The sequence below is a fragment of the Bos indicus x Bos taurus genome, chromosome 7, assembly GCF_003369695.1.
Source record: "Bos indicus x Bos taurus breed Angus x Brahman F1 hybrid chromosome 7, Bos_hybrid_MaternalHap_v2.0, whole genome shotgun sequence".
Classification (NCBI taxonomy): Eukaryota; Metazoa; Chordata; class Mammalia; order Artiodactyla; family Bovidae; genus Bos; species Bos indicus x Bos taurus.
In genome coordinates this window covers 87558917-87570938 of record NC_040082.1, presented here as the reverse complement: position 1 = coordinate 87570938, position 12022 = coordinate 87558917, and the positions used below count along the sequence as shown (strand labels likewise).

Here is a 12022-nt window from a genome sequence, read left to right as displayed (position 1 = left end):
CCTCCTGCCCTCAATCTTTCCCAGCATCAGGGTATTTTCCAGTGAGTCAGCTCTTCGCATCAGGTGGCCAAAGTGTTGGAATTTCAGCTTCAGGATCAGTGCTTCCAATGAACACCCAAGACTGATCTCCCTTAGGATGGACTGGGTGGATCCCCTTGCAGTCCAAGGGACTCTCAAGAGTCTTCTCCAACACCACAGTTCAAAACCATCAATTCTTCGGCGCTCAGCCTTCTTTATAGTCCAACTCTCACATCCATACATGACTACTGGAAAAACCATAGCTTTAACTAGATGTACCTTTGTTGGCAAAGTAATGTGTCTGCTTTTTAATATGCTGTCTAGGTTGGTCATAACTTTTCTTCCAAGGAGTAAGCATCTTTTAATTTCATGGCTGCAATCACCATCTGCAGTGATTTTGGAGCCCCCCAAAATAAATTCTACCACTGTTTCCCCATCTATTTGCCATGAAGTGATGGGACCAGATGCCATGATCTTAGTTTTCTGAATGTTGAGCTTGAAGCCAACTTTTTCACTCTCCTCTTTCACATTCATCAAGAGGCTCTTTAGTTCCTCTTCACTTTCTGCCATAAGGGTGGTGTCATCTGCGTATCTGAGGTTATTGATACTTCTCCAGGCAATCTTGATTCCAGCCTGTGCTTCCAACTCTGCATAAAAGTTAAATAATCAGGATGACAATATACAGCCTTGATGTACTCCTTTTCCTATTTGGAACCAGTTTGTTGTTCCATGTCCAGTTCCAACTGTTGCTTCCTGACCTGCATACAAATTTCTCAAGAGGCAGGTCAGGTGGTCTGGTATTCCATCTCTTTCAGAATTTTCCACAGTTCATTGTGATCCACACAGTCAAAGGCTTTGGCATAGTCCATAATGGAGAAATATATGTTTTTCTGGCATTCTCTTGCTTTTTTGATGATCCAGCGGATGTTGGCAATTTGATCTCTGGTTCCTCTGCCTTTTCTAAATCCAACTTGAACATCTGGAAGTTCACATACTGTTGAAGCCTGGCTTGGAGAATTTTGAGCATTACTTAAGTAGCGTGTGTGATATGAGTGCATTTGTGCAGCAGTTAGAACATTCTCTGGCATTGCCTTTCTTTGGGATTGGAATGAACACTGACCTTTTTTTTTTTTTAGCTTTTTATTTTTTCTAATTTTATTTTTAAACTTTACATAATTGTATTAGTTTTGCCAAATATCAAAATGAATCCGCCACAGGTATACATGTGTTCCCTATCCCGAACCCTCCTCCCTCCCCATACCATCCCTCTGGGCCGTCCCAGTGCACCAGCCCCAAGCATCCAGCATCGTGCATCGAACCTGGGCTGGCAACTCGTTTCCTACATGATATTTTACATGTTTCATTGCCATTCTCCCAAATCTTCCCACCCTCTCCCTCTCCCACAGAGTCCATAAGACTGTACTATACATCAGTGTCTCTTTTGCTGTCTCGTACACCGGGTTATTGTTACCATCTTTCTAAATTCCATATATATGCATTAGTATACTGTATTTATGTTTTTCCTTCTGGCTTACTTCACTCTGTATAATAGGCTCCAGTTTCATCCACCTCATTAGAACTGATTCAAATGTATTCTTTTTAATGGCTGAGTAATACTCCATTGTGTATATGTACCACAGCTTAAGTCCCGTGGCCACTGCTGAGTTTTCCAAAATTGCTGGCACATTGAGTACAGCACTTTCACAGCATCGTCTTTCAGGATTTGAAATAGCTCAACTGGAATTCCATCCCCTCCACTAGCTTTGCCCCCTTGGTTAAATTTATTCCTTAGTATACAAAAACAATTTTTGTGTTGACTCTGTATCCTGTCACTTTATTTGTTCTAACAAGTGTGTGTGTGTGATCTGTTAGGACTTTCTACGTATCAGATCATGTTGTGTGTGAAGTGAGATCTGATAACTTTGCCTTTTCTTGTCTGTTCTGGCTAGGACTTCTAGTATTTTGTTCAAAGTGGTGAAAGCAGACATCCATTTTTTGGTTCCTGATCTCTTCAGTCTTTCATCATTGAAAATGAATGGTATCACACTTGTGGCCTTTTCATGGATGATCTTCATTTTGTTTAGTTTCCTTCTAGTCCTAGTTTGTTGAATGTTTTTACTATTGAAAGGGTCTTGAGGATTGTCAGAGATGACCACATGGGGTTCCCCCCATCTCTCTGCAAACATGGTGTATTACAGAGACTGACTTTTCTTCCATTGAGCTATTTGTGCTTTTCTGGAATAAATCTCACTTGGTCATCATTTATCATTGTTTTAATGTGCTGGTGAATTCTGTTTGCTATTATTTTCTTGACGATTTTTGCACTTATTTCTTCTCTTGCTGCTTTTAAGATTCTTTGACTTTTCATGATTTGATTAAATCTTGGTGTGGGCTTCTTTGGATGTATCCTACTTTGAGTTTTTTAACCTCTTGTTTTTGTATTCCTGTTTTGCTATGATCTCAATGTTAGCGTGCCCCCTCCCTGGAGCTCACACTGAAGTTCTCGAGGTATGGCCTTTGGGAGTGCTTAAGTCATAAGGGTGTAACTCTCAAGAATGGGATTAGTGCCTGGCAGAGGGCCCTCACTGCACTGGCACCCTGATCTCGGACTTGGAAGCCTAACTTTGTTTCTAAGCCACCCAAATCTAGGGTATTTTATTATAAGATCCCTAACAAAAATTTTTTTCACTATTTCTGAAAAGTAAAATTTTTAATGTTTCCTGACACTGCCTTAACACACTGCATCCAGCAGAGTGGTCCTTGCACCTCCCTCAGAGGTGGGTGGGCCCGGGGAAAGGTAAGGCGTTGGAAAGGCACACAGATTTTTAAAAGCTGGTTGTGTTTAGATGGCTCTAGTAGCAACTTGATGAAAAAGGTAACCAGGTGAAGCTCTGAAGATCTTTCTAAAAAAGCATCTTACTTTCTGCTCCTGTAAAGGAGTAAAAACCGCTGCCTCAGTGTTCCATGGTCTTAAAGGTGGTGAACATAGGTCTAGGGAGCTCTTAAAGCTCTAGTGAACTCTGGAGCTTGGATTTACAGAGGAGAAAATTTGGGGTTAGAGTTGACATAGTTTTTATTCTCTTGCTCTTACCTTTCAGTGAGCCTAAAACCATCCTTATAGCAATTGTTAAGTCCCAGATCAAACATTTGGATCTTCTGATCCTGAAGTAGTCTCTTTTCTTTTGTACAAAGATCAGCTAAAAAACTATTAAGATGAGATTGAGAAGAGAAGGGTAGGGGCAAAAGCAACCCACAGGCTACTTGTAGCTGGTAAAAGCATCAACAACAAAACCCTCATCTCAGAAACATCCTCAAAGCTTAGGTGCTTAAATATTAAGAGTCAGATTAAGTTCTCTTACTGGACCGGTCTGGATGGAGACAGTAAGTTAAAGGTAAAATTTAAATTGCTTTTTCACCAGTCTGCTAAAAGCATCTTTTGAAGCAGAAGGCATGTAAGAATTTTGCATTTTTAAAATTTTAGCAAATTCCATTCTGACACTTTTTATAGATTTGTCCTACTTTTTGTGCACATGTTATGCATATGCTTTGAAAACATGCACTCCAAACAGAGCTCCTCATTAATATACCAGCATGAATTTCTTCAGATCCTTTCATTGTAACCCAGTTTCCCTTTAGAGTCCCTGGCCATGAGATGAGGAAAGATTATTGAAACTTTTTGAGAAACCATTTCTGATACTTTTATTGTAGAATATGATGATATAGCACATCTAAGTGATCTGTTCCCAATCCCTGACCAACCACACATTAAAGATTCTCTAACAGGGTCTGGGATCTGGTGAGTATACAGACGGGAATGTCTGTATACTCTGTTCTAAATCACAGTTTCCCAACTAGGGCACTCTGACAGTAGGTCTCTTGTGGGGACTGCTATGCAGCAGCACCCCTGAAGGGGTACCCCATCCTCAATTTCTGACATCAAAAAGTACTTCCAGACACTTTCAAAACTGCCCACACTTTCTGTGACAATGGAAATATTCTGTAACTCTAATATGATAGTGTGACTGGGAAATAGAATTCTTAGCTTTACTATTAAGTCCTACATATATACTGTGAGGACAAAATGCTTCAGCATGAAAAACTGAGCTGGATAATACCTTTGTTTAGTAGTCATAACTCAAAAGTCACTTGCAGCACCTTTTTAGCATTTCTTGTGTTTATTAAATATCTCCTAGAAAGAAAATAACCAAGTCAGGATTGAAAAACATTTATTGAATCAAAATCAAATACTTTATTATCTACAAGCCAACACTGAACTTACTTTATTCAAGAATGAACACAATGTACAAAAAAAGTATGCTTATATTATAAAAATATGTCAATTTTATCTCCTGGGTGCTGAGCAGAAGTCATTTTAAACAAAATCAAGGCAAACTTGCTTTCTATAATAGAACTGCTATAATTTAATAACAAAAGTGAGAGCTAATATATACTCACAAAGTATCTTTAAAGGCCCACCGATAATGCTGCATCGGAAATGCTGAACCCAATCAGCACAGTTCACATTTCCACTCTATGCTCACTGGCACCACCTCACGCCTACATCACAGGAAAGCACCTCTTTTAAGAATGCATGTCATTAGTTAACAGTTGTTAGCACATGTTTCAGCAAAATATTAACAGTCAATTCTATTTAGCTTCAATTTTCAAATGAGACACATTGTTATCGGGAGCAAATGATATCCCAAGGTTTAAAAACCTCCTTATCAATGGGGGAAAGTGGACTCCCTAAAAAAACTGTGTCCAAGGTTAGTATCTTAAAAGTCTTGGTAATTTTCTTGAGTCGTTATTGGCACCTTCCTTGGCATGTGTTCCTGCACACAGTGGGGCTACTTGTGCCTGCCAGAGGCAGCTGCAGAACAATTAGAGGCTGAGGAGCGCAGCCTTTGGCTTACCCTGGAGACACGCTCCAGTGCTCACTGGAGAATTTGGTCCTTGGAGAATCAGGAAAGCGAGCGATCGAGAAAAAGAATAAAGTCAAATCATCAAGTAGGGAAAAGGGACCAGGGCTCCCTGTACTGTTCTAGGAGTTACACAATTATAAACTCTGTACTAAAGTCAAAATAGAAGTAGGCTAGCATTATCACTGACAGCACTAAAACAATCCATCGTATTTAAAGAGCGTGAACACTGCAGCGTCCGTCAGGACCCTGACTGCCAGTCAGAATGACACTGGTGGTCAAGCAAAACCCAGAATGTAGTATCAACACAATTAATGACATTAAATGAATTCAAGTTTAGAAGTTATTAAACTGCAAAATGCCTATTCTGATTGCTAAGCATAAATGTTTTTTCTTGACAGATTCTCTTGAGATTGACATCTACAGAGATCAAAACTGTAGAAATAAAGGACTGAATAATCTAGTGCCTGCTGTACAGGGTAACTTAAAAGAACTGGGGGAAGAAATCCTGCCATGTTTTACCTCTATAACCCAGTATTTATTCACTTACCTATTTATTAAGAACTTGTGACTAAGGTGAAGAGAACAGATCTAGATCTCTCTCTATGCAGTTACCTAATTCCTTACTGTTTTCTTCCAGTTAAGCCCATTTCCTGCAGGATATGGGCTAAACTGGACATAGGATTTTAAATTTCTAGTGGAAACCAAACCACTACCAGGCTTAGCACTACACCCTTAGGAGGAGCGTTTATAGAAATACAATTTGTGAGGAACACACACTTTGAAGCCCAAGCATTCTTGGCAATACCTTAAGTCACCACGCAGGTTGTTCTCACGGGCAACAACACAGCCAGATCAACCGCTGCTCCTGGCAACTTCCACTGTCCCACATTGTGAACATGGAGAGGCCACGGACTCCAGAGGCCGTGCTTAGAAGTAGAGGCTAAGAAACTCAACAAACTGCTACTGGAAGCCAACTGGATACCACAGTATTAAACATAAACAAGCAAAAACTGAGACCAAGCACACAAAGAAATGAACAAAGAACATGATGCTCAGAGTCAGACTGGATGAGGGTATTACCACACACTCAATAGATAAACACACTTGTTTACAATCCCAGGTCCTTGCTCGCAAATAAATAGATCGAACATTTACAACAGAATGAATGCCTTTTGAATGCAAGCTTTTCTTTTATTATAATTCTAACTAAATAAAAGTCATACTTCTAAAATAGCTACAAGTTGCCTTTTTCTGTGAAACTGATGTGACTTGGTGCCACAGCTCACCTTTCTCTAATAGCAGCAGTATCATCCACCCATGGCAGCCAGGAACTCTCCATCTGGCATCCTGTGGGGTCCCACACAAGCAACTTCATAAAGCATGCAGACACTACTCTGCTGCAGTTTCATATGAATAGAAATGATCATTGTGCTTACAGGTCGCATACGTTCCAAAATATACAAAAAATGGTGTAAATTAACAAATAAAAGCAGATCTTTGCTTACCAATAAAATCAATAAGGCAGAGGGGTTGAAGGTGGAAAGAAAAATGTGGGGGAAGAATGCAAAACAGTGCCAGCATTCACAAAAAAAGATCATGCTAAAATCAGACCCATAAAAATCAAGAATTAAGCCACAATCCAAAGAACTCTGTCCATGAGTCCAAAGGCATGCATGCCAGCTGAAGGAAATGCAGGATTCTTCTGACAAGTTTCTTCAGAGCAGAACAGGAACGTGTCACTGGAGCAGTCACAACAGGGTGAACAAGACGCCATCACGCTTCCTTTTTTGTAACTGAAAAGGAAAGAAAAGCAACCATGACAAAAAATTAACAGTTGTTGGAACAAAATACAGAAATTCACAATGACCTACAAAACCAGAAGAAAAAGCCAAATTATTTTTATACTTTAGGGGTTTCATGCTTCCATTTAGAAGTTGTCTTTTAAATTTGAAAATTTTATTATGTACGATTTACCCATAATGGTGTTAAATATAAAATTACTTCACCACACATGGGTTTCACACAATATCAGTAACTCAGTAACTTCATGTTTAAAGAACACATGAGAGAGATCTTGTCACTAGAATCTCAGTCAGAGGCTCCCCCAGAGTGAGACGTCTGAAAACATTTAAAGTTTCTCATAAGGAAAACAACAATCTGAAACTAATACCCAAATGCTGTAACTGACTGTGGACAGACTATTTTTGCCTTTTCCAGTAAGTTCACAAATTTTTTTTAATAAGACTTTTATTTTTTGAACTCGAGTCTGAACTAAGCCTCTCCTCGTCGTCGGTGGCCGTGGGGCTCTGAGGTACTCACTGAGGAGAAGTCCGGGGCTATCCGGCCTTTGTGTCCACCAGCTGCATCTGCACGTTGGCGGCCATGCCACCCCCGTAGCCTCCCTTGGACTGCATCTGGTTCTGAATGGAGCTGACCTGAGACAAGAAAGGAAAAGAACGGGTCAGGAACTAGGGCCACTGCAACCAATCAATTGACAGTTTGGCTGGGCTGCTTTTCCCAGAAGGGTACTTTTTATAGAAAAAAAAATTATATATATATCTATCTTTTTACAGACTTAGAAATTGTTTTCAATATATGGGGAGTGGTAAGCTGGTGGTTGAACAATTCTTTTTTTTTTTTTTTTTGGCCAACACACCCCCTACTCCACTTCCCTATTACAAAAAAAAGTTTTGTAGTTCACAAGGTATTTGGCTACATTTCAAAACCAGTCAAAAGGATAAAGACGAATTCAAGTTTGTTCCTCAACCACCTTAATTTACAACCACCTCACATATTAAATCACCTCAATTTCTTGGATTAGAATCAGATACAAAAATAAAGTAGGAAACTGACCCAAAGATAAATTTTAAAAGTCCATGTGGTAAAATTTACATAATAGTAGTATTCTTATTCTAAAAATGACTTCAGTCATGTCCTGCTCTCTGCAATGCTATGGACTGTAGCCTGCCAGGCTCCTGTCCGTGGGATTCTACGAATACTGGCATGGCTTGCCATGCCCTCCTCCAGGGAAACTTCCTGACCCAGGAATTGAACCTGCATCTCTCAGGAATCTCCTGCATTGGCATGTGGGGTCTTTACTACTGGTGCCACCTGGGAAGCCCTAATATAGTCTTAGTAAAACCAATAAAATGAAAAAGTATAAGCATTCAAATGAGGATTCAAAGACTTGGAACATTCAAAGGAAGCTTAGAGGCCACACCCCAAGAGCCAAGTCTGCATATTGAGGAACTGAGTAGTATACCCTTTCTCCTCTGAGCCCAGGGGAATCATTCTCTCCAGCTTCTATCACATGATTAGAGCCCCTGAACTTTATTTGACTCATCCTCTGCTGAGCCTATGATGTCTCCTTAACACACTGGGGGATTTTTGCAGAAACCTGTGGCCAGCAATTGGTTATGTAAGAGAAGACTGAAACATCTCTAGTCAATAATGAGTTAATACTCCCTCAGAATAGGCTGCTCTCAGGTTTACAGAATCACTTCAAAATATGACATCATGTAACCCTCACAATAGTGCCAGGAGGAAGCAGTTAAGAGTGAAGCTGTGAAAGCCTCGGCATTTACCCTCATCCCTGATAAAGGCAGAACCCCAGGCCTGCACCCTCCCTTCACCTGTGACCGTGCTGTGTGGCCCCAGGTGTGCCATATACCCCCCAGGACACAGCCCTGCCCACCGGAGGGACAAGCCCCTGTGCCACCCACCAGGCGGAAAGCACCGGTTTCGCCACCAGGAGGCTTCCACAAGCCTCAGGACCACTTTGGGAACACACTGCAAGCAAGAGGAACTGTGATCCTGCAGCCAGCATGAAGGATCCCATAAACAGACAAAATCAGATGGCAGAGAGATGTTTCGGATGAAGGAACAAGATAAAAACTCACAAGAAACAGCTAAATGAAGAGAGCTACAAAAAAAAAAGAATTTAGACTAACGATGGTAAAAATGGTCCAAGATCTCGGAAAAAGAATGAGGCACAGATTGAGAACTTACAAGAGATGTTTAACAAAGAGCTACAAGATGTAAAGAACAAAGAGATACAAAGAATACAATACCTGGAATGAAAAATACACTAAAAGGAATCAAGGCAGGATAAATGAGGCATGAAAAATGAATAGCTGGAAACAATGGTAAGAATCACTGTTAAGGAACAGACCGAAGAGAAAACAATGGAAGGAAACAAAGCAGTCTCAGATACCTCTGGGGTATTAAACACACCAACACGTACCCTATAGGGTGCTAGGAGGAGAAGACAGAAACGGCCCTAGAAAACACCTGAGGAGGTTATAGCTGAAAACCTCCCTAACGTGAGAAAGGGAACACTCAAATCTAGGATGCGCAGAGTGGCTCACAGGAGATGAACTCAAGGAGGGACACACTGAGACACATGACCAAAGGACAAGAGAGAAAATATCAGCACAGTAAGGAAGGGCAACACATGATATACAAGGAAATCCCCAGAAATTCATAAATTTATCCGCTGATTCTTCAGTATAAACTCTGCAGACCAGAAGGGAGTAGCATTATATATTCTAAGTAATGAAAGACAGATGGAAAATCTCTATACAGTCAGCAAAAACAAGTCCGGGAGCTGACTATGGCTCAGATCATGAACTCCTGATCACAAAATTCATGCTTAAATTGAAGACAGTAGGGAAAACCACTAGGCCATTCAGGTATGACCTAAATCAAATCCCTTAGATTATACAGTGGAAGTGACAAATAGATCTGACTGACAGAGTGCCTGAAGAACTATGGATGGGGGTTCGCAGCCCCGTACAGGAGGCAGCCATGATCAAAACCATCCTCAAGAAAAAGAAAGCCAGCCAGGCAAAGTGGTTGTCTAAGGAGACCTTAGACCCAATCATGAGTATGAAAATGAAACAATGATTAGAAAATGTTCAACAAACAGAAGTCCAGGACCTGATGGCTTCACAGACAAATTACATCACATGTTGAGAAAAGAGTTAACACCTATCCTTTTGAAACTCCTTCCAAAAGAATGAAGAAAAAATACTCCCAAGGTCATTTTATGAGGCCAACTTCACCCTAATACCAAAACCAGACAAAGATACCACACACAAAAAAAGGAAAGAAAATTACAGGCCAGTATCACTGATGAACACAGATGCAAAAATACTCCAACTGTATATTAAAAGGATCATACACTATGATCAAGTGACATTAATCCCAGGGTTATAAGAATTTTTAAATATCTGTAAATCTACGTCACAATCCATTGTCACATTTATTCAACATAGTTTCAGAAGTCCTAGCCGTGACAGAGAAGAGAAAGAAATAAAAGGAATCCAAATTGGAAAACAAATAAGACTGTCACTGTTTGCAGATGACATGATACACAGAAAATCCTAAAGATGCCACCAGGAAACTACTAGAGCTCATCAATGAATTCAGTACAGTTGCAGGGCACAAAATTAGCACACAGCAGTCTTTTTCATTCCCATACACTAAAAAGAAGACCAAAGAGAGAAGTTAAGGAAAGAATCCCGTTTATCATCACATCAAAAACAATAAAAAACACAGGAATAAGTCCACCTAAGGACAAAAAAGACATCTACTCTGAAAACTGTAACATGTTGATGAAAAAAATCAGAGATGACACAGATAGCAGGCTATATATACCATGTTCTTGGTAGAATCAGCACTGTCAAAATGAGAGTACTACCCAAGGCAATCTACATACTCAATTCCATTCCTATTAAATTAGCAGTGTCATTTTTCACAGAACTAGAACATCAGCCCTGGGATTTCTTTGGAAGGAATGATGCTACAGCTGAAACTCCAGGACTTTGGCCACCTCATGCGAAGAGTTGACTCATTGGGAAAGGCTCTGATGCTGGGAGGGATTGGGGGCAGGAGGAGAAGGGGACAACAGAGGATGGGAGGGCTGGATGGCATCACCGACTCGATGGACGTGAGTTTGAGTGAACTCCGGGAGTTGGTGATGGACAGGGAGGCCTGGTGATTATGGGGTCGCAGAGTCAGACACGACTGAGCGACTGGACTGAACTGAGAACAAAGTTATTAAATTTATATGGATACAGGAAAGACCCAAAATAGCCAAACCAATCCTGAGAAAGAAAATCAAAGCTGGAAGAAACAGGCTCCCTGACTTCAGACTATACTATATAGCAACAGTAATCAAAACAGTATGGTACTGGCACAGAAACACAGATCAGTGGAACAGGATAAAAAGCCAGAAATAAATTCACCCATCTATGGCCACCTAATCCATCACAAAAGGAGGCAGAAGTATACACTGGAGAAAAGACAGTCTCTTTTCAGTGGTGCTGGGAAAACTGGACAGCTATATAAAAGAATGAAATTAGAACATTCCCTCAGAGAAGGCAATGGCACCCCACTCCAGTACTCTTGCCTGGAAAATCCCATGGACGGAGGAGCCTGGTGGGCTGCAGTCCATGGGGTCGCGAAGAGTCGGACACGACTGAGCGACTTCACTCTCACTTTTCACTTTCATACATTGGAGAAGGAAACGGCAACCCACTCCAGGGTTCTTGCCTGGAAAATCCCAGGGACGGGGAGCCTGGTGGGCTGCTGTCTATGGGGTCACACAGAGTCGGACACGACTGAAGCGCTTAGTAGTAGTAGAACGCTCCCTAACACCCTTCACAAAAATAAACTGGAAATGGGTCAAAGGCTTAAACGTAATGAGGCCAAACACTATAAAAGTCTTAGAAGAAAAGATAGAACACTGACATAAATTGCAGCAAGATCTTTTTGAATCCACCTTCTAAAGAAAAAAACTGAATGGCAGCTAACTAATTAAACTCAAAAACTTCTACACAGCAAAGGAAACCATAAACAAAATGAAAAGACAACCCACAGAATGGGAGAAAATATTTGCAAATGTGGCAACCAACAAGGGATTAATTTCCAAAATATACAAACAGCTCATGCAGTTGTATGTCAAAAAAAAAAAAAAATCAAAAAGTGGGCAGAAGATATAAAGACATTTTTCCAAAGAAGACACACAGATGGCCAAAAAGCACATTTAAAGGTGCTCAACACTGCTAATTATCAGAGAA

At 40.6% G+C, this 12022-nt stretch overlaps 1 protein-coding gene across 7 annotated transcripts in view; it reads right to left on the bottom strand.

Annotated features, from left to right (window-relative positions):
• Nucleotides 1-4227: 4227 nt before the first annotated feature.
• CDC42SE2 (CDC42 small effector 2) overlaps nt 4228-12022 on the bottom strand; it is a 119039-nt gene continuing 111244 nt past the window's right edge. For all 7 annotated transcript variants that reach the window (XR_003511900.1, XM_027547047.1, XM_027547051.1 and 4 more), the window contains 2 exons: nt 7260-7375; nt 4228-6733 (listed from right to left, as the gene is read on the bottom strand). Coding sequence is in view for 6 of the 7 variants with exons in the window: in XM_027547047.1 (XP_027402848.1) it covers nt 7277-7375 (99 nt within the window). In the remaining variant the exon portion in view is untranslated. The remainder of the gene's footprint in view (nt 6734-7259; nt 7376-12022) is intronic.